General features: G+C 39.6%; 2 protein-coding genes across 2 annotated transcripts in view; both read right to left on the reverse strand.

Moving 5' to 3' along the window:
• The window catches only part of LOC131767316 (alpha-2-macroglobulin), a 64,061-nt gene extending 53,168 nt beyond the window's left edge, over positions 1-10,893 (reverse strand). Inside the window, exon 1 of the mRNA XM_059082506.2 lies at positions 10,717-10,893. Within this exon, the coding sequence (XP_058938489.1) occupies positions 10,717-10,802 (86 nt within the window). The 5' untranslated portion in view covers positions 10,803-10,893. The remainder of the gene's footprint in view (positions 1-10,716) is intronic.
• A 2,485-nt stretch (positions 10,894-13,378) lies between these two features.
• LOC131766245 (pregnancy zone protein-like) overlaps positions 13,379-26,430 on the reverse strand; it is a 41,429-nt gene continuing 28,377 nt past the window's right edge. The window contains exons 19-36 of the mRNA XM_059080283.2: positions 25,903-26,131; positions 25,271-25,397; positions 24,946-25,067; positions 24,675-24,726; positions 22,623-22,706; positions 21,919-22,095; positions 21,544-21,631; positions 19,794-19,950; positions 19,111-19,185; positions 18,656-18,833; positions 17,993-18,216; positions 16,893-17,111; positions 16,590-16,720; positions 16,130-16,220; positions 15,523-15,591; positions 15,022-15,124; positions 14,187-14,228; positions 13,379-13,551 (exon numbers count right to left, since the gene is read on the reverse strand). Of these exons, the coding sequence (XP_058936266.1) occupies positions 13,529-13,551; positions 14,187-14,228; positions 15,022-15,124; positions 15,523-15,591; positions 16,130-16,220; positions 16,590-16,720; positions 16,893-17,111; positions 17,993-18,216; positions 18,656-18,833; positions 19,111-19,185; positions 19,794-19,950; positions 21,544-21,631; positions 21,919-22,095; positions 22,623-22,706; positions 24,675-24,726; positions 24,946-25,067; positions 25,271-25,397; positions 25,903-26,131 (2,191 nt within the window). The 3' untranslated portion in view covers positions 13,379-13,528. The remainder of the gene's footprint in view (positions 13,552-14,186; positions 14,229-15,021; positions 15,125-15,522; positions 15,592-16,129; positions 16,221-16,589; positions 16,721-16,892; positions 17,112-17,992; positions 18,217-18,655; positions 18,834-19,110; positions 19,186-19,793; positions 19,951-21,543; positions 21,632-21,918; positions 22,096-22,622; positions 22,707-24,674; positions 24,727-24,945; positions 25,068-25,270; positions 25,398-25,902; positions 26,132-26,430) is intronic.

Genomic DNA, 26,430 nt, shown 5'->3' on the forward strand with positions numbered 1-26,430 from the left:
ATTGCTCCCTTCTGATTCAGAATTGTATTTAGAACTGCGTACTCTGACTCTCCACTGAAGTCTTATAGGCACCTGATTCAACGAGTTCAGAATTCAACATCGGATTCTTCTTCTCTTCCCAGTCGTTTTCCTCTCAGTAAGTGGTATCTCCATTAAACCAATTGCTCAGGCCAAAAATATGTGGATTCATCCTTGGTTTCTTCCTTTCTGCTACTTCCAGCCTGAAGTTTAGCAGCAAGTCAGAATATATCTTTAGCATGGTCACTTTTCTTTAATTCATCTATGCCAGTCTAGTCTAAACAACCATCATCCTTTGCCTCTACTAGTGCAAAAGGGTCTGATGCTACCAGTGCTCTCTTACAATCCACTCTCTCACAAAAGCCAAAATAAATCCTATAAATAAAAATCTAATTACATCATGCTCTGGGAAACCCCTAACAGCACTCCATGATCCTGAAAATAAAGTCCAACATTTTTATCAAAGCCTACAAGACCCTACAGGATTTGGCTATTTCCCTCCCATGGTCAGATCTCATTTTTATGGCTTGACCATGTCTTTTTTTTTTTAAGTTTTTAATTTATTTAACATCTTTATTGGAGTATAATTGCTTTACAGTGGTGTGTTAGTTTCTGCTGTATAACAAAGTGAATCGGCTGTACGTATACATATATCCCCATATCCCCTCCTTCCCACGCTCCCTATTGCACACCTCTACGTGGTCACAAAGCACCGAGCTGATCTCCCCGTGCTATGTGGCTGCTTCCCACTAGCTATCTACTTTACATTTGGTAGTGTATATATGTCCGTGCCACTCTCTCACTTCTTGACCCTATCTTATTCACTCTGCTGCACTCACGCTGGTCCCTTTCCTGTTTCTAGAATACATAAATCCTGCTTTTTCTCAGGACCTTTGCACTCCCTGTTTTCTCTTCCTGGGGCACTTGGAATACGCATAACGTTTTCTCCTCTACTTCATTAATTTCTCTGTACCAGTGCCTCCACACAAAGGCCTTTCCTGACCACTCTACCAGAATATCAGTCCTCTGCACACTGTCCTCTATTTCCTTACTCTCTTTTTTATTCTTCATAGCATATTTCATTACATATATATATGTGACCATATAATACTGTATATAAATATAAATGACTATATGACATAAACTATATTACATGGAACTATATGATACTATGTGTGTATATATGTGCATATATATATATTTACTATTATACTATACTATTATATAGTATGTATATGTATTAATGCCCAGAACAGCGCCCAGTTATTATATTAGGTGCTCAATAAATAATTGTTGAAGGAAAAAAGGACTAAAATTAATATATAAAAGAATACTGTTTTGGCCAGTGTTGGTCTTTATATTCAGTTTTTCAAATGTGAGTCCAAGGTCCACAGAGTTGTGTTTCCCAGCACAGTTATTTGCAAAACTGATAAGCATTCCTTTTGTGCGTTTAGTCACTGATAGAACATGTAGAGCTGAAAAAGCTAAGTATTGAGAACTTGATGTCTTCTATTAGAGAACATTTTCCAAGTTAAAATGTATTTATTAACATTCTAGGGACAGTAATTGGATTGTGAATTAAGCTATGAATTTACTAACAGCTATGTAAGTCATATTTTTCTTTTTTATAAAGACATCATGGTTTCTTCAGATTCCTTGCCAATATTACGTTAGACAATGGCAACTTCATCATCCTATGCTATCAGTAATTTATTCCTTTCCTTTATTTCCATCTATCCATCCATAACATTAATTGCACACACACTGAGTTCAAGGTGAATAACTCTTCCTGAAAATGCAATGACGTTCTTTCTTTGTGAACTCATGTGGGTGTAAAACGTTGACATAAAGAAAGCACTGACAAATGGGCCCTGGATATTACTTGAACAAACATGACAGTCAATGTGACACTGCTGGAGCAATTTCTTACAGCAAAGTACCAATGACACATCCAATAATATCAAAATTGTGTGAGGACAGAAAAACAAGGAACTCAAAATTCTTTTTATGAACTGAGGATAGCACTGATTTCCAAACCTGGCAAAGATAACACAAAGAGACTAATTTCACTTATGTATACCAATTAAATGTCTTAAATGAAAATTTAGTAAACATAATCCAGCAGCACATTAAAGAATTACTGATTTTATGCCATAACCAAGTTCATTTTATTTCCATAGACGTAGAAAGGCATTTGACAAAGTTAAATATCCACTGAAAGTCAGTACCATGCTTAATAAGAAAATATTAAAGTATTTAGAGTAAGTCAGAAGTAAGACAAAAAGTATATCTCCACTACTCTTTAAGTTTGTTCTACAGGTTTCATTCAGTACAAATAAAACAAAATAAAATAAATTAAAATAAAATAAATAGGTAATAAGTATAAAGGAAAAGGTAAAGTTAGCATTATTTAAATACAAGCTAATTTTATATTTGCAAAATATAAAAGCACTAGAGTTGGAAAGTTCTCCTAGAATTCCTTCATTTTTTAAAGATCTTCTCTCTCCTCTTCCACCTGTATCATTTCTAGGTTTCCATCTTTGAGCTCACCAGTTCTCTCTTCCATATGGTCTGCTCTATTTTCAGTGCTTTCTAATGCAGGCTTCATCTTATTTATTGAGTTCTTCAGCTCTAGTTTTGGTTTGGTTCCTTTTTAGAGTTTCAGTCTCTTTGATAAAGTATTTCTTCTGTTCATTAATGTTATTCCGGGGCTCATTGAACTGCCTTTCTGAGTTTTCTTGTAGTTCCTTTAGTTTCTTCATAACAGCTATTTTGAATTCTTTAACCGTTAGATTGCAGTGTTCCATGACTTTAAGTTTGGTTCTGGAGCATCGTCATTTCCCTTTTCTGATATCATGTTACCATGGCTCCTCGTGGTACTTGATGAGTTGTCCCTCTTCCAGGACACTTGAAGTAGCAAACACCTTTCTTCTTTAAGTAAAACTTTTTTCTTTTTAACTTAATTAGAAAGATTCAATAGGTTAATAATTCGAGGACTTTCTTTTGTTTTCCAGTGGGTGACGCTATAGCACAAATTTGGGGGGTTTTCTTACCTGAACTACTGCCTCCAGTTGTATATGAGAATGGGCACTTTCCGCCCTCCACTGCCTTTGTCAGAGATGTTGCCTGGCACCCTCATTGTCACTGCTCTCGCCTCCAGGATCATGGGTGCTTTGCTGCTCCAGTGTCACTGGTATCACCACCTGGAGCACCAGGATGGCAGGTGCTTCTGACACATCCAGGGCCTCCTGGGTCGTAAGCTCTGGAGCCGTGAGGGGAGGAGAGGTGGGGATCCAGGGTCATGGGTGTCTCTGCCATGGCTGGGATTCTTGGGTCATGGGTGCTGCCACTGTGTGTGTGTGTGGGGGGTCGAGTTGCAGGCACCTCTGTGGCTGGAGGAACAGGGTCACCGGCCCTGCTGCCACTGTTGTCCGATACCCTGTGGCTGCGGGTGCCTCTGCAGCCAGGAGGCCAGTGCGCTTCTTCCCCTGATGCTACCAGGTTGTCTGGGGCTGCGGGCTCAGCCATTAAGGCTGACGGTCCACGATGGCAGGCACTGCTTCCAGTGTTCCCCTGGCTCTGCCTCCTTTATGTGTCCCAGTCCACCCGCCTTTAGATGTACAGATATTTGAAAATCTCTGATGTCCTGGTGTGTTGGACAGAAGCACCTTTGTTTAGCTGTGGATGTTTTACTGGTTGTAGATTGAAGGCGAGAGATAAAGAGAGCATCTCACACTACCACGACGCTGATGTCACACCAAAAAAATTGTTCTTGCACTGGTGGGAGATAATGGTGCTTCAGATTAAGATTTAGAATGGAGGGAGGGAGAGCAAATTTAGCGATGATGATGCCATTGTCAAGATAGTTCATACAGGAGGAAAGGAAAAGTGAGAAGAGGGCCAGAGTTTGATGTGGTTATAAGACGTCCAGGTAGAAGATGTCCAGAAGGCGTCTACCTCTTCAGCAAGGATATCCCAGGGTGATGCTGTGATCTTCTTATTGTAACTATCAGGTGGCACATGTTTCCATTTCTCCCATTTTGGGTGATATTAAATTCAATCACTTGATTAAGGTGATATGTGCCAGACTTCTTGTCTATAAAGTTTTTTTTTCCTTTGTAATTAATAAATATTTTATGGGGAGGTACTATCAGACTATGTAAATGTCCTACTTCTCATCAAAATTTCAATGTGTTTATTTGTTTATGCCAGTATAGTCATGTTTTCCTACTTTATTTAATGGGTTATTAGTCAATAATACTGTGAGAACGTTTTATGGTGACAGATGGTAAGTAGACTTATCACGGTGATCATTTTGTAATGTATAGAAGGATCAAATCACTGTGCTGTGCATCTGAAACTAACATAGCATTGTAGGTCAACTAAACTTCAATTTAAAAAAGAGAAATATACTACTGCAGAAATTACTTTAGTCTTTGCTGGAAACTGGTTACTCCTCATATGACCATGCCATTGTCCAACCCCTCAGCCAGTTTGAAGCCTGGCTGCTTGGCTGCTTCTATGCTCCATTTGGACACAGGAATATTTTCTGAGACTGGGAGCTCTGTAGTCGAGAGTTGGCCTCACACAGCCATTTAACTCAGAGGTCCTGGCTTTTACCCTGGGTGCAATGATGGAGGGGCCCTAGGTGCCCACTCTCCTGGGTCCCATAAACCTCCACCCACCTCCTGGTTTTGATTGCTTCCTGCCATTGGGGCTTCTCCTCTAACCTCCCTGCAAAAGACTTCTTTTTCCTCTTCCTCGGGAGCACCTAGAGTAATTTGCCCAAGTAGCCGGGGTTTTCACAAACTTATCTTTAAGCAACCTCTGCTTCTAACCTTGAAAGTTCTTTAGGCAAAAGACACAAGGATTAGGCTACACTTTTGAAACAGGGAAGGGAAAAATACCAGAGGATAAGAATCAGCACAGATCACATTCTTTCCAAATCCTTTTCAGCAGTGAAACCAAAACACTGGTTAATACTTTAGTAAATTATTCTTCCACATTAGGAAGGGAAAAATGCTGGGAAAACTGAGAGATGTTTTGTTTATTTTGGGAAAAGAAAAGTGGGCTTGTATACTTTCAGTTAAGATTTGTTTGTGTAACTTTTTTTTGAAAAAAAAAAGAAAAAAAGATAACGGGGCAAGGAAGAGCAGGCTGGTCTTGTTATTATTTGGGAAACCCTGTTTTCATATGTATATATCTCCATAGCCTCATATTATTGAATAAAAACATGTAGAGACTTATGTTGTTCTGTATAATTTTTTTAATACAATAGTGAATAAAATGACCCTTCTCCCAGTTTCTTCTTTGGTCCTTGTTTGATAATGCCATCACTGCCCCACACATATATATTCTTTCTGCTTCTGCAAGCAAAAAATATGGTTCTGGAAATCTGGAATTTTAATCCCAGGATTCAGTAAAGAGCACTAGCATTGAAACTTAACTGTTTTTTTTCTGGGAGCAGCAAGATGTTGGGAAAATGTGTTTATCTTTGTTGCCTATTTCTACCATTCTTTATGAAAAAATGCATCAGCAATATTTAACCTTATGAAAAAGGGATCAAAATACATAGTAATAAGTGGTACTCTATGCGTCATTTGAGGGAAGGGACTAGTACAGAGTTTCTTCTTCTCTCTTTGGAAAACATGAAGATGAAATTTAAAAAGTGGTCTGAACTGGGGAGAGAATTCTTAGACTTCTGGCTGACCTGCCCTCCTACCCTCCCTCCTGTTGGCCTATGTAATCCCTGTGATTGAGAATCCGTTGTTTTATACAGAATTCTTTCTCACATTCTAAATCAGATCTTTTGGATCATCTTCAAAGATTTCTTCCGATTTTTCCATTGTGAAACCTGTGCCTTGTGATTATGGTCTACTGTAAGGCCAAGGAGAATAGTTTCTTACATTGCTTCTGGCTCTTTCTCTGGAACAGTTTAGATAAAATGAGATGTATAGAAAAGTCTCTGAGATGTTTAAAATACCATGCAAATATAAAATCACATCAATATTTGATTTTCATCCCCAGAAAAAAAGAAAGAAGGAAAGAAAACCCATATAAAAATTAAAAATGAATGGATAAAATTCCTTCACAAGTATGTTGTGTAGGTTGAGAATTCTCTGACCAAAAGCATAGCAACTGAAGCAAAACTGGACTTCTGAATCAAATGAGCATCCATTTCTCTCCTTTTCTTTTCCTAATGGCCCATTTAAAGGATGCTGAAGACAGAGATAGAAACCCACAGTAGGGCTGAAAATGAGAGACAACCTCATCAAGTTGATGGATAAGTTTCTTGCAAATTAACTGAAATGAATGAGGAATTATACATACCTAAGGATGAAACAGCAGGGGGCGCAGCAGCCCAGAACATTGAGGTGTAGAGATTGAAGCCATTATTTTGAGCAGGAATAGATTCTAATCATGGCTTGCTCTTTCTGGTGACCAGACCCCATCCTGAAGCTATCCAGGAGCCCACTAAAAGTTGCCTCATTAGAAGAAAAGATCTCCTATCACCTAAAAAATTCCAGTGGATTTAGGAGGTCTGTGTCAGAACCTAGGGTCAAAGACCAAATATTCGAACAAAAGATTCTCCAAGTACTCTTACGCAAGGGTTTTAGGAGAACTGTGCCAGGAACCAGGGATATATATATACACATAGATTCACATATCTTGTGTGGTTTTTTAAATATGAATTTTAAAATCAGCATCTCTGATCCTAATGTTATTTGAATTGATTACATAAAATTTATAAATAAATTTAGGGAGAATTGACATTTGACATTTTTATAATGCTAACTTAACCTATCCAAAAATATAGTGTGTTTTAACATTTGTTCAAGTCCTTTTTTGTGTTATTCATTACTAAAGTTTTTCTTATATATGTTTTAAACATTTCTTTAACGTTTATTCCTGGGCATCATGAAAAAAGTCAAATCCAGGACAATAAATGTACCCTTGGAATAAAAATGAAGTCAGAGTTTTGACTGTATCATCCAACATTAACATTCAGAACCAAATAAGGGTATGCCTAACAGGTACTTTTAAGTAGAAAAAAAATGACTTTAAGAAATTTAGGGAATATTCCTCTCAGACTGTATTTGCTAGAGAATAGGAATTCTAATAGTCTTGGTCACAGAAGCCTCATAGGTGACCTAAGGTAGAGGTGCCTGTGTTGGAGCGATTTGTGGGTGTTGCTTTTGTCTCGTGGAATACATCTCATTAAGACTGATATGAAACCCATGACATTTTAAAAGACAGTTGTAGTAACAGAAGTACTGCCAGATGGGACATTAAAGAACAGACACAGTTCAAAATGAAAAGAGATTTCAGAGCCCTCAAACTTCTGTAGACAGGAAGAAGACTGAGGATATATCTCAACTGAAAACATGCATCCTTTCTCATGGAAAATAAAGGATGAATTAGAGTGTGGAGTGGATTCTGGAGCCACAGAGAAGCACGCTGAGGAAGCAAGACTGAACCCTAATTAGACAACTAGCGACATGTGCCTGGTTAGATTTCAGAGTGGTTATGGACCATTAACTGACGTGCGCCTCCTGTTCTCTGCTGTTTTGAACAGAGATATCTGTTACAGTTGTCTTGTGATTGTCCCCAGCAGAGTGGCAGCCGATAACTTTTCTCTTTAGGTCACAGATCTTCAGATTGAGATGAACTATGCTTGAGGAACTGAAATGAAGGCAGATGACCCCAAGAAATCTCATCTGTACTCGGACCTAATTTAGATGACACGACCCTGCATTTCAAGCCTGAAGCTGATGTCATAATATGACAAGACATCTAATGTTGGAAGGGAACACGGATGAGTGTTTTTTACATGTAAGAGAGATGCAGATGAGTAGGGGCCTTATGGAAGATCATGAAAGCTAGTGGCTAAAGATTGTTCCTCAATCAACCATACCTTCCAGTATTCACAGCCTGATGTGGTTCCCTTCCTTTGAACCCGAGCTTGCCCTATGGCTTGTTTTTGAAAATGGGTCAGTGATGGAAGTGGTACTATGTGACTTCAAAAGCTAGGTCCTAAGAGGCTTTTCAGTTTCTGCCTTGGTTCCCTAGAAGGCTCATACTTGGGGCACAGTCTCTTGGAATCCTGCTGCCATGTTGTGAGAATCCCGAGCCATCTGGAGAGGACATGTGTTGACACTCTGGTCAACATTTCTAGGTGAGCCACCAGGTGATGGCCAGCGTGAACTGCATGCCATCTGAGGAGCCATACTGGATACGCAGTCCAGTCGAATTTTCAGAGCATCACAGCCCTAGCCAACGTCTGACTTCAAGCGCAAGAGAGAATCAAAGCAAATACTGCCCTGTAGGGTGAACCCAGTCAAACCACAGAAACATGAGAGAAAAATAATAAATTATTGTTTTACTTCATTACATTCTAGGTAGATTACTGGAACACATAGCTACATAGACACACATACACATACACACACTTGACTTGTAGCAGAGACTGGCTAGTTCTGCATCAAGTTTCTTTCCTTTCCTTCTGAATACACATATTGACCGTCTCATCATATGACTGAGTTCTGGCTAATGGAGTATAAGTAAATGTGATGTACATCATATCCAGGTTTGCCATATTAAAACTTCCTGTATGGGCTTCCCTGGTGGCGCAGTGGTTGAGAATCCGCCTGCCGATTCAGGGGACGCGGGTTCGTGCCCCGGTCCGGGAGGATCCCACGTGCCGTGGAGCGGCTGGGCCCGTGAGCCGTGGCCGCTGAGCCCGTGCGTCCGGAGCCTGTGCTCTGCAATGGGAGAGGCCACAACAGTGAGAGGCCCGCCTAGCACCAAAAAAAAAAAAAAAAAAAAAAACTTCCTGTGGGCACCTTCACTCTCACCGTTTGCTTGCTGGATGAGTATTTGGAAGTGACACATTGAAAATGACAAAGCCTCCATCTGCTTGGGTTACTGTGCTTTGTCACTGAGTTTTAGTGTTTACTGTTAAAGCAGCTAATGTAAAATTAACTAAATACACAGCTGAAACAAACTGGCAGTATTTTATTTTGCATTTTACGTTTGTGTTCATAAGTGAGATTGATATTTAATTTTCTTTTTTGTGTGTGATTCTTGTGATATTAAACTCTTAAAATGATTTGTATAGGTATTCTTTTTCTGCTCTCTAAATAGTGTTTTTAGGATAAGGATTATCATTTCCTTGAAAGCTTGGTGAAAATTTTCTGTAAAGTATTGTTACGCAACTCTCTTTTGTAAGTGAAGGAATACTTTTTACTCCTAATTCACTTTCATTTATGGTCAATGGTTTATTCAATTTTTCAAAATAATCTAACCTCAATTTTGATAATTTGTATAATTTTTTATGCTTCTAGAGCATTATAATTTTCATCAAAGCTTTCAAATTTACCAGTTATCTGTTTTATTAATCTTTAGAATACCGACTTTTTGTTTTCTTGATTATATAATTTTGTTGACTTCCACTTTATTAATTTCTGTTCTTCACAATTTCTCTGGCAACATTCTTTATATTTACCTTTTTTTCTCATTTTTCTAGCTTTTTTTCTAACTCATTTCATCCATTTAACAATCTTTCTTGATTTTTCCATACATATAGTCAGTTTAGGTTTATAAAATGTACTTCTATGTGTACCAGGTATTTAAACAAATAAATTAGGTATTTTGATATGTAATGTTTTAATTTTTGTTCAATTCTAAATGTTAGTAACTTTTATTGTTATTTCCTTTTAATTTTAAAGTTTTTATGTGGAGAATTTCAAACATACATAAAATTAGACAAAATAATAAAATGAATCCAAAAATATCCACAATATTATATTAATATAATAAACTACTAGACTCACAATACTCAGTTCTAATATCCAACAATCTATGTACATTCTTGCCTTACCTATATCCCAGCCACATTCCCATCTACATTCACCTAACCACTTCACCTTTCCCATTAAAATTTTGAAGCAAAACCTGTAAATATTTCAATATGTATTTCCAGAAGGATTATTTTTTAAGCAAAACCGCATTATCATTATTATACATAAACATTTAGCAAAATATTTTAATATCATAAATATTTAAATATTCAGCTAGTAAAAATTTATAACTGCTTATTAAAATGTCATGATGTTTTTAAAAATGTCTTTGGAATCAAGATCAAAATTAGGTCTATACATTGTGATTGATTGATTGATGTGCCTTTTATATCTTTTTAATTCCATAGGCGCTCTCTGCTTCTCCTTCTGGGACATTTTATTTGTTGGATAAATCGAATTGTTTGTCAGTTTTCTGTAGTGTGGATTTTGCAAATTATATGCTCGTGATATAATTTAACACATTCATTACTTTCTGTACACATATAATCTACAATGTGAGTTAAATTACTCCTGCCTGTACATTTTAAGTATTTTTATAGTCAATACCTTCCATCTGAAAGAATGATTCTGTGAGGGTGCAGTCTGAGATTTTGGTGTCTGATCAAATCATGCTTCCTAATGACTACTTATTGTGTTTATGACTGTTACTGACCCAATGAAAAACATTATTTCAAGAATGTAAGATAGATGAAAGACAAAATGTATTACTCTATTATAATTTTAAAATATCTTAAGGAATGGAAGGGTAGCATTTAATAGGAAAGGCAAAGCAAAGATATAAGGGAGAGACTGAAATAAAAAACAGACTTTTGAGGAAGGGACTTTGGGTGAGACTTACGGTTCTGCAGAATCTGAGGGGTTGGTAGAGAACAGGACGAGGAGAAATAGCATGAGACACGAGTGAAGAAGTCTGCCTTTCCCCATAGTGAGGGACAAATCATAGGTATCGTATTGTGCCCAGCTCCCAGCTCTCAGCCTGGTCCCTGAGACCTTTCGAATTTACCAGGCTTTATGTGGCTGCTATTTGCAAACAAGCTCCACCCAATGCCTCCAAACAGAGTTCTAGTTGGGCACAGGTCCCCTGAAAGGGTTGATGCTCTCAGCGATTGCCTCATTACTCGCAAGGCTAAACTCTGTCTGACAGGCTCTGAGTCATTTCCAGAGGATAAAATTTATGTTCTAGTGAGAATGAACTTTCTTTAATTTTGACAGCAAAGCTCCTGATGAGGAACTTTCAATCCACCTTTCTTCAACGCCTTCAAAATTCTTATAAACAGGTGTCAAAGAAAGCTACCTTTGAAGGTCACGGGACATGTCACTATGCCAATAACTCATAATACAGATTCATGTCTGGGATTGAGTAAGGTATAACTTTAACTTTAGGGGGATTTCTTTTGTTTTTTTTTAAGGAAGAACCTTTGTTTTGTTTTTAATTAATTTATTTATTATCTTTGGCTGTGTTGGGTCTTCGTTTCTGCACGCGGGCTTTCTCTAGTTGAGGTGAGCGGGGGCTACTCTTCGTTGTGGTAGTTCTATTTGTATGGTGTTGTGGTGCACGGGCTTCTTATTGCGGTGGCTTCTCTTGTGCAGCACAGGCTCTAGGCATGCAAGCTTCAGTAGTTGTGGCACGTGGGGTCAGTAGTTGTGGCGCACGGGTTTAGTTGCTTCACGGCATGTGGGATCTTCCGGCCCAGTGATCGAACCATACCTCTTTGCATGATTTTTCAGTGTTTTAAAAAACACTGTGGGCAATTAGGAACCAAGATGGTGGAGTAGAAGGACGTGCTCTCACTCCCTCTTGTGAGAACACCAGAATCCCAACTAGCTGCTGGACAATCATCGACAGGAAGACACTGGAACTCACCAAAAAAGATACCCCATATCCAAAGACAAAGGAGAAGCCACAATGAGAGGGTAGGAGGGGCGTGATCACAGTAAAATCAAATCCCATAACTGCTAGGTGGGTGAGTCACAGACTGGAGAACACTTATACTGCAGAAGTTCACCCACTGGAATGAAGTTTCTGAGCCCCACGTCAGGTTCCCAACCTGGGGGTCCGGCAATGGGAGGAGGAATTCCCAGAGAATCAGACTTTGAAGGCTAGTGGGATTTGATTGCAAGACTTCGACAGGACTGGGGCAAACAGAGACTCCACTCTTGGAGGGCACATACAAAGTAGTGTTCGCATCAGGACCCAGGGGAAGGAGCAGTGACCCCAGGGGAGACTGAACCAGACCTACCTGCTAGTGTTGGAGGGTCTCCTGCAGAGGCGGGTGGTGGCTGTGGCTCACCATGGGGACAAGGACACCGGCAACAGAATTTCTGGGAAATACTCCTTGGTGTGAGCCCTCCCAGAGTCCGCCATTAGCCCTACCAAAGAGCCCAGGTAGGCTCCAGTGTTGGTTTACCTCAGGCCAAACAACCAACAGGGAGGGAACCCAGCCCCACCCATCAGCAGTCAAGCAGATTAAAGTTTTACTGAGCTCTGCCCACCAGAACAACAGTCAGCTCTACCCACCACCAGTCCCTCCCATCAGGAAACTTGCACAAGCCTCTTAGATAGCCACATACACCAGAGGGCAGACAGCAGAAGCAAGAAGAACTACAATCCTGCAGACTGTGGAATAAAAACCACATTCACAGAAAGACAGACAAAATGAAAAGGCAGAGGGCTATGTACCAGATGAAGGAACAAGATAAAACCCCAGAAAAACAACTAAATGAAGTGGAGATAGGCAACCTTCCAGAAAAAGAATTCAGAATAATGATAGTGAAGATGATCCAGGACCTTGGAAAAAGAATGGAGGCAAAGATCGAGAAGATGCAAGAAATGTTTGGCAAAGACCTAGAATTAAAGAACAAACAAACAGAGATGAATAATACAATAACTGAAATGAAAACTACACTAGAAGGAATCAATAGCAGAATAACTGAGGCAGAAGAACGGATAAGTGACCTGGAAGACAGAATGGTGGAATTCACTGCTGCGGAACAGAATAAAGAAAAAAGAATGAAAAGAACTGAAGACAGCCTAAGAGACCTCTGGGACAACATTAAACGCAACAACATTTGCATTATAGGGGTCCCAGAAGGAGAAGAGACAGATAAAGTACCCAAGAAAATATTTGAAGAGATTATAGTCGAAAACTTCCCAAACATGGGAAAGGAAATAGCCACCCAAGTCCAGGAAGCACAGAGAGTCCCATACAGGATAGACCCAAGGAGAAATACGCCAAGACACACAGTAAGCAAACTGACAAAAATTAAAGACAAAGAGAAATTATTGAAAGCAGCAGGGAAAAATGACAAATAACGTACAAGGGAACTCCCATAAGGTTAACAGCTGATTTCTCAGCAGAAACTATAAGCCAGAAGGGAGTGGCATGATATACTTAAAATGATGAAAGGGAAGAACCTACAACCAAGAAAAAACACTGTGGAGAATGGGTATGTATTTCAGGAGGGAGATATAACATTGATAAAGAACAAAAGAAAAGATAGAGTTGTAAATGTCATAAATTTATTCGACACACAAATTTCATGTACTTCCAATTCCCGTCCCTTCTTTCTCCCACTATCTTCTCTCCTGATAAGTCTTTGTTCTTCGCTTCTGGAGAAGTTCATCTGATGAAGTTTGTAAGTTTCCGTCTTCAAGCATTTCCATGTTCAGATTCTAAACAGTAGAAGAAAAGTTAGAAATATTAGGGAAATTTTGTGATCTAATAAAGGAATAATTTTTCATATTTTAATTATAAATATTTGAACTTGATAAGTTTAATTATTTTTAATGATAAGGTTGTTCTCAGTTTTTTCATGTTTTAAAGTGGAAAGTGGAAGGTCTCACAGCAAGTGTTGTATTGTCGAAGATGAACACTGTCAATCAGCCTAAAGGAAGGTCTTGTAGAACACATCTCTTGTGCTGTGTTATATGGATAACTTATAGTGAACGGTTTCCTGACTTTAACTAGTATAAGTTTAGAAACATCCCAGAAAGGCTGTGGGTAATAAATATATCACCACTGAGTATAGAAACATAAACTAAATATTAGATGATTTCCCTTTTATATGTGGCAAATTCCTGGATTCATCGTCAAACAAGTCAACCCAGACACCAGTAATTATATTTTACTTGCATTTTTTTCTACTGTGAAATTCGATAATACATTTGAGATAGTTCAATTCATAAGTGATTTACCAAGGAGTTTTATAATATGGTAAGGATATGCTCAAGAAGCAGCTTTACACAGACAACACGTATTTTATTTATTTTCTTTTTGTTGGCATTAGAGTTTACTGTTTATACTTTACCAGCACTGCAGGGAACACTGTACTCTTCAATGGTGAATTCCTCTGAAATGCAGAAACGATGAGACAGAGTGAAGACATTCAGTAATAGGCACACGAATGGTTAATTGTAAATAAAGTGTGTAAGCTATGAAAGAAAGTATAAAGCACAGTTACAGAGCCAATAAAAGGACTTACTTCTGTACTAAGCCTTTTGGGATTGGTTAGTGAAGAGTAAGAGGAAGTTGGGCTTGGACATAAAGTTGAGGGGCAGATTTCACAAATGGATAACTGTCTTTCTATAGGACACTGTATAGCCCTTTTTCACAACTATGTTTTTTTTATTGGAGTTGACATTCCTCTCTGAACCTTTACGTTTCTAAGAAAGAGTAAAGTTTGAACACTACCAGCATGCTAAGATGCTGGTAAGTTTCTAGTTCAAAGTCATGAGCAAATGGAAGAATTTCCTGACATATTATACAAAGTTTCCCCAAATTTGTGAAACTATCTGAGGCCCAAATCAAAAATAGATCAAATTTGGGGTCTCGTATCACATATTTTTAGTTATTGCTACCCTTCTTTTCTTTCTGGAATAATTCAGTCCAGAAAAAACAATGTCATAGGGGAATTTAGAAAAAATTGATCCCCTTATTGTTATATGATCAATTTATAAGAATGATTCTAATGCTTGTTTGGGGGCATACAACAGATTAATATACAGGAATATGATTATCCTGTGATCATAAATTCAACTCTTTCTTGCAGTGGAAGATGTGGAGTTCTCTTTCAGTTAAGGTGACCCTGTCCTAGTTAGTCATCTTTTTCCTTTCAAGGCTCCGCATGTCTGAATCCCACTCACCTGTCTCATAATAATCATAGGCCTTTACAGTAGCTGGTTTTAAATTCTTTACTGGGATGTCTTGTTCCACTGAGAAGGAGAAACTCAAGCTTTGATGGGTTAGCTGGAGAGACAGTAAAACTGAATTGGAATCAAAGATTAACTCAGTTATTCTTTTCTTAAGATAGTATCAAACCCTGTACTTATGCTGTCCTCCATACCAAAACCTATGGAAAGAATGAGAGGTTTTAAGACTTGCGTAATACACTCAATGACAGATAAAAGAAGGGCAAAAAGACAGTTCTATGGACAGTCAAATGTAGTAAATTGAGCTTTGTTGACCTGGCCCAGCTTCGTTTCCCTCTGTAGCTATTTTCTTTCCCCACGATTCATAAATGCTCTACCAGGGAGTTTTATAATATGATAAGTTGTGTAGGTGAAATACACTCTGTGGAACCTGGGTTGGTTTGTTAGAAGCTGTAGTGGTTCTCCCAGATCTAGCAGAATCACAGAGAGTCTCACCTCTTCAAAGTAAATCAGGACATGGTTGCTGCTCACTTCAGTCCTTTGAACCTGAGGCCTTTCTTGGAGCTGTTGATCAAGAGGAAAGGCCAAAGATATGCGATGAGGAACTTTCAGGCTGAGGCAATTTTCAAGTATTTATATTCTAAATGGCTTCTCAGAGACATCCAAACACTAATTTTGATTTCTTCAAGAATAATAGTAATAATAATAAAAATAATAAAAGTCATAATTATTAAACCCTCATCTATCTATCTGTCTATCATCTATTTAGAGAGGGAATTATCTTCCAAGTATATTTTAAAAAGGAGAATATATGTATATGCTTACATATGATATAGTCTCCCTTTTTCTTTTTGTACATAGTTGGAAGATAATTCAATGCACTGCACATTCCTAGAAGTCTCAGGGCCTGCTGGAACATTATTAACCATGTTTAGATCTTATAGTTGAGACCACATAGCTAGGATGCCCACTTTTAAAATGATGGAAACACACACTAGAGAAACAAGTTTGAGGGAATAAACCTCTTGGAGAACTGAATCAACAAAATAAAATTGACAGCATTTGCCATGACTTTGCTATCTGTAAGAACCTTAGGGTTTACCTTTTTCACTGACGCTTTCACAGGTATGAAGCCTGATACCATCTTGACATCAACAATGACCATGTTGGAGCTGGGTCGTTCCCCAGTATAACTATGAAGTCAAGGCATAGGGACAAGGCAGTCAAACAAAATTCTTTGGAATTCATTCAAGACAGAAGTCTCTCCTCTTTTATTTCTACTGTTCCTTATCCCTGGCTACCACTCAGCTTTGCCATCTACTCTATTTCCTTCTGCTATAGTTGTTTGGAAAACTCATTATGAATGCATACTCTGCAGGTATGGTAACATCATATTCTCAATGTTAAAGCTTTTCAGTAAGAGTGAAGACAATTTTCTTTTAAATAACTATTGCAAGAATTCCTTGTTTATTATGTATGACCTTGGACAATGAAGATCCCCTGCACAAGAAAATCTACTTCACCGTATTCTACAAAATGTCTCATAGTGGTTTAGGATTTACCTAATGTTGATGAGAATCTGGACTTTGCTGTGAGCATTGACTCCATCACAATTCTTGGGGAGAGTATCAACTTTCAGAGTAAAGGGAGATTTTCCTTCTTTCTTGGGCAGGATATTATATCTCAGAGATGTCTAAAACAAATTGAAAAAAAATCCTTTATTTTTTGCACTCAAATAGTCTATATCTTCTACGTGATTTATACCTCCCCTTAGGACATGTTTCCGTTTCTATTTTGAAGTTCAAATCGAATTCTTGAGACTTGTTCTCCCATTTGTGGCATCCCCTGAACCCTGGCAGTCTCACCTGGAGGTACACACACCCCGACCCTGACACTGCCATGCTGTACTCCCCTGGAACCTCTGGCAAAGCGACCTCCTGCAGCAATAGGCGATTGCTTTCATCTACTCGGAATTCTTCAGAGAAGGTCTCTGAAGACTTGATGGTGACTGTAGCTGCTTTCTCCCTCTTAGTGAAAGTTGCTGCTCCATACTTGGAGAGCGCTTGGAGAGCTACCACTGTATCCTGAAAAAAGATGGGTTCAGAAAGCACAGGAGAGGAAGGTAACAAAATCATACCAGATGTAAACCGTATCAACACTGTTCTCAGAGTTATTTAGTCATAAACACAGTTCACTAACTGGATTTCAAGTCAGTTCTGACCTGGTTATTAATCATGAACTATTCTAGGAACTTTGGGGGAAATGAAGTTTCCTTGTTCAAGTAGTTTACAATGTACATATGGGAATGAGACTCAAATATTTGAGGTAAAGTAGAGGATATTTCAATAATTATAAATTTATATAACAACATTTGTTGGAAAAATTCAGAGAATGGAGAAGGAATTGGAGCTGGCATAATAAGAAAATGCTGTGAAGAAGGTGAGAAATGAGATTATCTCTGAATAATGAGAAAGGTTTATAAAGACAGAAGAGAGGCATCAGGCAGTACCAGGGAGGGAAATGTTGTTGTAGTAAAGACATGGAAAAGAGTGAGCCAATGCCAGAAAAAGCGAAGGGATCAGCCTTTTGGCCATGCCATGCAGTGTGAGGGATCTTAGTTCCTTGACCGGGGATAGAAGCTGCACCGCCTGCAGTGGAAGCATGGAGTCAACCACTGGACCACCAGGGAAGTCCCCAAGGGAAGTAATCTTATGAAAACATTGCTTTAGGAAGGTTGATCGACTTTATGGATGAGGATCCACTAAGGAGAGAAAATATGAGAGATTGTGCAGAGGACAGAGAAATAATCCATATATAAAATAATGAGGCTGGAACCTTTCTGGTGATGGAGGAATAGATAAAGTATAAATTAGAAACATTATTCAGTTATTCAACTCCTAGAATGTGGTTGTGTCTACATGGGTATTAGTATATTTATTTTTCTTCCTAGAGTCCCTTCACAGACCTGAGTGGAGGAGAAGCCCCCACTGGGGTTTTGTTGCTTGGTGATCCATTTCACAATCCGTGTAGCCACAGACAGGTCTTCTGAAGATGGAGCAGGCTCGGCAGTAAGATAGGCAAGGAGAGTGTAAGCTGTCATCTCTACTTCAACAGAAGGAGCCCGGGGTTGATAATAGAATGCATTAACTTCTTGAGGTTTCCCAGGACGTTGCCAGTGGATTGAGTCCTCTTTGAGATAAAAAAGGATACAATCGTAAGCTTAGAGAACATTTTCAAAACCTAATTCATGAATGATCATTATAATTAGAGGCTCACCTAGTGAATGGACATACATGAAGTGAAAGTATTAAGCAATCACCAATCAAGCAAATCTTTGCCATGAAAGTAAATTGAGGTTCTAGCAAATCACATTGTGTCTTTGTGTCTGTTACATACTTGTATGATATTAGAAGCTGGGCTGTTTAAAGTCTATAATGTGTGAATTGATAACACGATCCATGTCACCTAGAGAACTTAAGTGTTAGGTCAATAATAAATCATCATATTCTTCTTATAATAGCATAATGGATAGAATATAATATAAGCATGATATGTGTGAATTTAATAGGTCCTCTCCTTTTTATCACTGGTGATTTTTGGAAGTCACTTTTGCAGTAGCAGCTCTTACCTTCTTTTACAGCCTCTTTGTCTAGTGATTCAAGCAGCTCACTTCGTTTGGCCTGGTTTCCTGCTAGAGCGAAGGCATAGGCCAATAACGCCTTGGTATAGACAAGACTTCCTTGGGCCTCTGAAGTAGACTCCCAGGCCCTTTCCAGGCAGAATAGAGCATTGCGGACAACTGGGTGCTGTAAAGAAGATGGACCTTAAGATAGAAGCAGGCCGATGAACCGTCTCCAGGGTAACCCTAGGCTAAATGCCCCGATGTGCCTGTGCAGCGTCCCAGTCTGACCAGAGGGTAGTTTTCTTTGCAGCTTCCCAAACGATCATCCCTTATGCTCTAGTGAAATATACTAATATTCAATAACATGAAAATCACAACTCATTTGCCTCAGAGATTCGTAGTTACATGAGTTTTATTCCTTACATTTGTGAAGGAGGTCCAGGGAGTGTGGTAGTACATACAGTGACAGGCATTGGCATCTCCAGCAGAGCAATGGTGATGTAGGCGGAGAGCGTCACCTCATCGTCTACCCCACCCTGTGAGGATCAGAGGCAGAGACACTCAAACACTCCAGTATTCATCGGCCAGAATCAGCTAACTCTAATTTTCCCCTTGGCCATCTTCACTAGAAAGCATCTTTCCTTGGGCAGTATTATTGATTTTTTCCCTTCCTCCTTCACCCTAAGATTCTTAAATCTGTCCCAAATCACTTTCCCTCACTTTTATTAATGTATTGGAGCTTTGAGGCATGCTATTGTCTTTCAATACAAACAACTTTTTTTTTTTTTTCTTTTTTCTGTACGCGGGCCTCTCACCCTTGTGGCCTCTCCCGCGGCAGAGCACAGGCTCCGGACGCGCAGGCTCAGCGGCCATGGCTCACGGGCCCAGCCGCTCCGCGGCACGTGGGATCCTCCCGGACCGGGGCACGAACCCGTGTCCCCTGCATCGGCAGGCAGACTCTCAACCGCTGCGCCACCAGGGAAGCCCCTCAATACAAACAACTAATTTATTGCTAGGTTTCAGAAGCTCTAGAGTCTACTGTCCTTCTCAGAGCTATGTCACCAGGACTTGAGGAATCAATAGGAGCATTGTAGCTCCTACATGTCACTGTCCTCAGGGCCCAGAACAAAGTTAAAGGCATCACCTTAATAGCATTGTTTAACAATGATCCAGAGCGCTGGAAACAACCATTTTCCTTTTGCTTCTGTGAGAGCCAGGTAAGGGAGTTCATGATGTGCGAGTCCTCCACAAAGATGTGCGACTGGGCTTGAGCAAAGGACTTGAGTACAAATGCGGTGAGCCTGTCCAGCAAGGAAGAGATGGAGACCTGAGGACCATCTCACGTTTAAAGCTCACTGTGTGCAACTGCCTGCAGGTAGCTTCACAATTCCGTGGAGAAAACTGGTGGCAAAATGATACTTGAATACTGAATATACTCTTATTTGTCCAGCAAACTTCTGAATCTGTTTTAAAATCTCTCAACTTGATTGGTTTCTCCAGAGTCGACACTTTTCACTTTTTTTTCTCATAAAATGTTTGTGAAATGTGGTGCCTTCCCACCACCAAAATTGCCATTTTCTGAATGATTTTACTACATCACAGTCTCTTTCTCTCCTTCCCCTCCTCTCCTCTCTCAATGTAGAAGCTTCTTCCTCTATCATTTCACATTATGACATTTTCTGCCTTCTATTTCCGTTTGGGGGGATCCTTACGTTACTGCTATTTACTGTCAGAACAGTGAGCTTTCATAGATGAAATAGTGAGATCCTCCACTAGTGATGACACACATAGGAGTTTTTAAAAGATAACAAAATGGGCAGAAGACCTAAACAGACATTTCTCCAAAGAAGATATACAGATTGCCAACAAACACATGAAAGAATGCTCAACATCATTGATCATTAGAGAAATGCAAATCAAAACTACAATGAGATATCATCTCACACCGGTCAGATTGGCCATCATCAAAAAATCTACAAACAATAAATGCTGGAGAGGGTGTGGAGAAAAGGGAACCCTCTTGCACTGTTGGTGGGAATGTAAATTGATACAGCCACTATGGAGAACAGTATGGAGGTTCCTTAAAAAGCTAAAAATACAGCTACCATACAATGCAGCTATCCCACTACTGGGCATATACCCTGAGAAAACCATAATTCAAAGAGAATCACGTACCACATTGTTCATTGCAGCTCTATTTACAATAGCCAGGACGTGGAAGCAACCTAAGTGCCCATCGACAGATAAATGCATAAAGAAGACGTGGCACATATATACAATGGAATATTACTCAGCCATAAGAAGAAATGAAATTGAGTTATTTGTAGTGAGGTGGATGGACCTAGAGTCTGTCATACAGAGTGAAGTAAGTCAGAAAGAGAAAAACAAATACTGTATGCTAACACATATATATGGAATCTAAAAAAAAAAAAAAAAAAAAAGGGCTCTGAAGAACCTAGGGGCAGGACAGGAATAAAGACGCAGACGTAGAGAATGGACGTGGGGACACGGGGAGTGAGAAGGGTAAACTGGGACGAAGTGAGAGAGTGGCATGGACATATATACACTGCCTAATGTAAAATAGATAGCTAGTGGGAAGCAGCCACATAGCACAGAGAGATCAGTTCGGTGCTTTGTGACCACCTAGAGGGGTGGGATAGGGAGGGTGGGAGGGAGACTCAAGAGGGAGGAGATATGGGGATATATGTACATGTGTAGTTGATTCACTTTGTTATAAAGCAGAAACTAACACACCACTGTAAAGCAATTATACTCCAATTAAAAAAAAGGATAACAAATTTCTATACATGAACTCCAGGTATCAGAGAATAGCTATTTCCAGAATTCTGAAATACTGTGGATCTACAGAGAGCATATGGAAATAATTATCTTACCAAGTGTTTCCCTGACTTCTACTATGACGATCACCAAAGGTGCTGTAAGAACCATCTCTGTGCTTATAATTCAACTGTCTTTGGTAACCTGAAGAGGAAATTTGCATAGATTTATGAAATAGCAGAGACATTGGTGAATGAATCAGGGTTTTCCTCAAAACTTGCTGAGGCGTCACAGGGAAACTATTATGTTACTACGAAGCCTCCAACACTTGATGATACCATCAAATTTCCTGGTTGTATAGTGGGACAACTTGTTGGATATCACAGCAACAATAATTATTAAATCTTAATCAAAGGGATGTTGACTTGAGCTCACTGGAGGAGATATTTAGGGAATCAGTTAATATTTTTCCTTTTGGGGTAATCTCTCACCACTGGTGAGGTGGCTGATGGCTTTGGACTTGATCTTCTCTGTCAGCAGCCCTGTCTCATTCAGATAGTTCAGAACATAGATGTTAGGGGCAAAAAGGACCATATTCTGCTCTCCACAACCATAGGGCATCTGGAGAAGATTCTGAAGATTTTGCATTGCAGAGCCTAGTATATCACCTGGGGAATGAAAGATATAAAAAAAAAAAATCAGAGGAACTCAGAGCTGATTTACGTTGGGATAAGAAGATAGATTACTCAGTGAGAAGTCAAATCATATATAAAGGGGAGGAAAAGAAGGCATAAGAGGTGAAGGAAAACAAGAAATAGAAAGAGAAATGCGGGAACAGTAAAGTAGATACTTCAAGGATGGAAAAAATAGGAAAAAATCTGAATGGTAGGATACATCTTTCTGATGAGCCACAAATCTGGTAAAATACAATTATTTTAAAATCTATTAGGAAGCATCACTACCTAGCCAGTCTCTTGAAGATGAGGGCACAAAGAGAGGACCCTTTTGACTTTCTAGAGTGTATCAAGGTATAAGATATAGCACAACATCTATTCAACAGTGCAGTCCTTAGCTTGGTGCTCTTTCTCTCAACCCAACGCCGAGACGCAGGGACGTCAGTAGTGAGGGACGGTGAGGTCCCATGCTCTAGAATTATGGGGATGGTCAACTGCTTCTTTCGGGCTGGGAGACTCACCCAAAACGGAATGTGTTGCCCTGGCAGAGCCTTCAACCACATTTGAAGGAAGTTTTAGTGACAACTTTTCAGGTTCTCCAGTTTCTAATGAAACAAGACAAATACATATAAGGGAGGGAAATATGAGAGAAACGTTCTAGTTTTCTTTGAATTTTTTCATCTATATGATCAAGATCCAACATCTCATTTCTCTTGGTCATTATATAATCTCTTTGGTGCAATCCAAGTTTCTCCTAAAGCCACAATTCATCTCACAGTGAAGTTCATATTACTCGTATATATTTGTGTTAAATTTCTATAGATTTCCTTATAAGCATATACTTTGTTATATTTATTTCTGTCTCTTCATTGTTTATGTTAATTTCTACTAAAGCTGGTGGTTGTAAAAAAATCATATTCAGGCTTCCCTGGTGGCGCAGTGGTTGAGAGTCCACCTGCCGATGCAGGCGACACGGGTTCATGCCCCGGTCCGGGAAGATCCCACATGCCGCGGAGCGGCTGGGCCCGTGAGCCGTGGCCGCTGAGCCTGCGCGTCCGGAGCCTGTGCTCCGCAACGGGAGAGGCCACAACAGTGAGAGGCCCGCGTACCGCAAAAAAAAAAAAAAAAAAATCATATTCACTCCATAAATATGTATTAAGTGCATGCTATGTACCAGGTTCTGTTTTAAGTGCAATATAGCAATTTTCAAAAGAAATTTCCCAACACCCTAGAGTTTTCATTTTGATGGGAGCAATAAAATAACAAATATTTAGTGTGATAGATACTGGTAAGTTCTATAGAAAAAAATAAAGCAGCGTAAGTGCTTATATGGGTGAGCTAGTGAGGCAAGGCAAAGCAGGAAGTGCAGGGTGTGGGGAGAAGGCTCCCGGTGATAAAGCTCATTGATTAAAAAATCATGGGTGACTGAGACTAAGTAAGTCAGGGAGTAACATTTATACATATGGACGACTCTAAAATTTTTTATCTCCAGCAAGTAGAAGAATGGAATTTCCATCATCTGAGATGGAGAAAATTGTAGGAGGAGCAGGCTCAGGGGGACTACGCAGAGGTTCAGTTTTGGACATGCTGGTTTTGAGGTACCTCTTAGCCCTCCAGGCTTCGAAATGCAGATGATAAGTGCGCAGTTGAATACATGAGTCTGAGTGCAGGAAAGAGGTGTAGACCAAAGATGTACGCTTCGTGGCCTCTGGTACAAAGTTGTTATTGAGGTTCTGTGACTAGATGAGATTATTAGGGGATACTTATATAGAGAAGAGAAGAGATCTGTCGACTAAGCGCTGTTCTCTAGATGATTTTAGATAGTGCAGAGTTGAATATTTTAATAGTAATTTTTAAGTGACTGTGTGAATATTTAAATGGTAGTTTTAGTGTAATAGAAAAAGATTGGTTTTCTATATATGTTAATGACCTAAAGTTCTTCTTAAAATAACTTGTGTAAATAAAAACATGAGTACACTTCAACTATTAACAGAATAACCAAGAGTACTAGCGCCACAAAGATATTTCAATAGTTTGAAAATTGTGTTGGAAGAAGTTTGGGGAGCACAGGTGTATTGGGAAGAATCCTGCCCTATAGCCATCAGCTTTTAGTCTTCGTTATTAGCCGGGAGCTTTTAGGTGAGTCTCTTCACTCCTCTCTGTCTTTATCAGGAAAAGATTGTTCTCCATCAAATGTCCTTTGGGGCTTCCCTGGTGGCGCAGCGGTTGAGAGTCCGCCTGCCGATGCAGGGGACACGGGTTCGTGCCCCGGTCCGGGAAGATCCCACATGCCGCAGAGCGGCTGGGCCCGTGAGCCGTGGCTGCTGAGCCTGCGCGTCCGGAGCCTGTGCTCCGCGACGGGAGAGGCCACAACAGTGAGAGGCCCACGTACCACAAAAAAAAAAAAAAAAAAAAAAAAAAAAATGTCCTTTGATTTGCACACGGGATAGTATACTTGTTTCCTTTCTTTCCCCCCCAGAGGAAACATGCCCCAAAGGGCATTTCACAACTATATACTTCCGCAAGTGGCTTAACAAAAGAATTTTATCTACTTTCTACTTTTTGACACTTACCTGAAGCACAAAGAAGTGTGTTGAAAGTTTCCTCCCTTTCTATTCCTTCAGGCTTTGTATTGAAAGAAAAAAAATCAAAAAGAAAAGTGATAGTGAATGTAGATAGTGATAGAGGAAAAAGCAATCACTTTAGGAGAGAAACTGTTAGTGAAAACTTGAGTTGTGGACATATTCATATTCTTGGGAATGAAATGCCACTGTCGAATACCTATTAGATAATGTGATTTACATAAGAAGGCCTCTGAGACTCAGAGAAAGTAGACCCGCATACCTCAACAAGTAAGGGCTTGACTACGGTGTCCTTCTGTCCAAGTGCTGGGACCTGCGGCACCTCATTGTCACACAGTTCCTGAGACTGCAGGGCTTCTGCGGTAGCTGTGAAATTCACCTTTCCTGGGGAATAAGATTCTTAAGCGAGTTAAACCGCGATTCGATATTGAATGGTTTCTTCTTTTTAAGCCTCTCCAATATTTATAATGGTTTTCTTTCAATCGATCATTGTCAAAAGGAGGAGAAAAAACATGCATCTGAGTGGGAATGGAAAGCAAATCATTACAACATAAGAAGTAGGATTTGTGAACAACTTTACCACTCACCCAGTGACTTTGGCGTAACAGCCCAGGACACAGTTTTCTGCTTATTTCCACAGACACAGTGAGACTCTTCATTCTTCTCTACTGGGATGGCCAAGAAGGCAGGAGAGACCTCCAGCTGCACGCTGACCTGTCCCCCATTCCCACCCACAAATTTGAGAAAGAACACAGGCAAAAGGTCAGTAACAGGGGGAAGAAGCTTCAAGGGACAATGCATACTAATTGAGAGGCTTTGAGAAACTGTTCAAACAAGGTAAATCCTTTCAAATATTTTGTAGTTTAGATGTTTGCCACAAGGACTTTGAAAAACTGACAGGAATCAGGATACATACTCAGGATTTTAGGCTTGTGCCAACACAAGGAAGAGATATTTTCTTTAGTTAGAGTGAAAAAATAATAAGGGGGAAGGAATATCTGAATTTAGGAATACACAAATAATGCCGAGTCCTGAATAAATATAACCTTACCACCTCAGACCTGTTGGGGAACTATGTTCTTAGTACTTATCCCATGCTAAAATTAGGCTACATCATGTTCAATTATGACTTACTAGGAGATTACCTGGGAAATCTAGGTAATGAATGGTGATTTTGTTCCTTCCTTCTACTTTTGCTTACGTCGAGAAGTGCCCTTACCCGAATGCAATGGGACACATAGCTGAACGCAGTGGCTTTGAGTGTGAAGGCTTCTCCTCGAATCACAGAGTAGGGAAGAGTGAGTTCCAGGAAGAAGGGCTGGAAGGCTGTAAGAGAGATGGTGGGGGAGAGGCCAAGCCCTGCTGTTCCAGACAAGCAGAGTGCGCCAGCCTTCCACTCCGTGATGGTGTCAGGGACCTTCACTGCCAACTCACTTCTACCCGATACGCTAGGGAGGGGAAAAAGAGGAGGAGAGTCAATGAGTCCCCTCTTTAGCAAGCACCACAGCTGATCCTAGAGCATGAAAACTTAGTGTGCTAAATGTTAAACTTGATATAAGGTTTGGTGTTCGTAATGAGGTCTCTGAAAGGTTTTTTTTTTTCTTCTTCTTTTTAGGGTCGAGGGTAGCTTCCTACTTTCTGTTATTTTAAGTATCCCAGGACCAAATTAGGAAAAGAAAATTGCATTGTTTAGCTATGAGATAAATGAACTATGAATCTAAATAACTACCAGAAAAGAGCGGAGCAG

The sequence above is a fragment of the Kogia breviceps genome, chromosome 12 (assembly GCF_026419965.1).
Source record: "Kogia breviceps isolate mKogBre1 chromosome 12, mKogBre1 haplotype 1, whole genome shotgun sequence".
In the NCBI taxonomy this organism is placed as follows: domain Eukaryota; kingdom Metazoa; phylum Chordata; class Mammalia; order Artiodactyla; family Physeteridae; genus Kogia; species Kogia breviceps.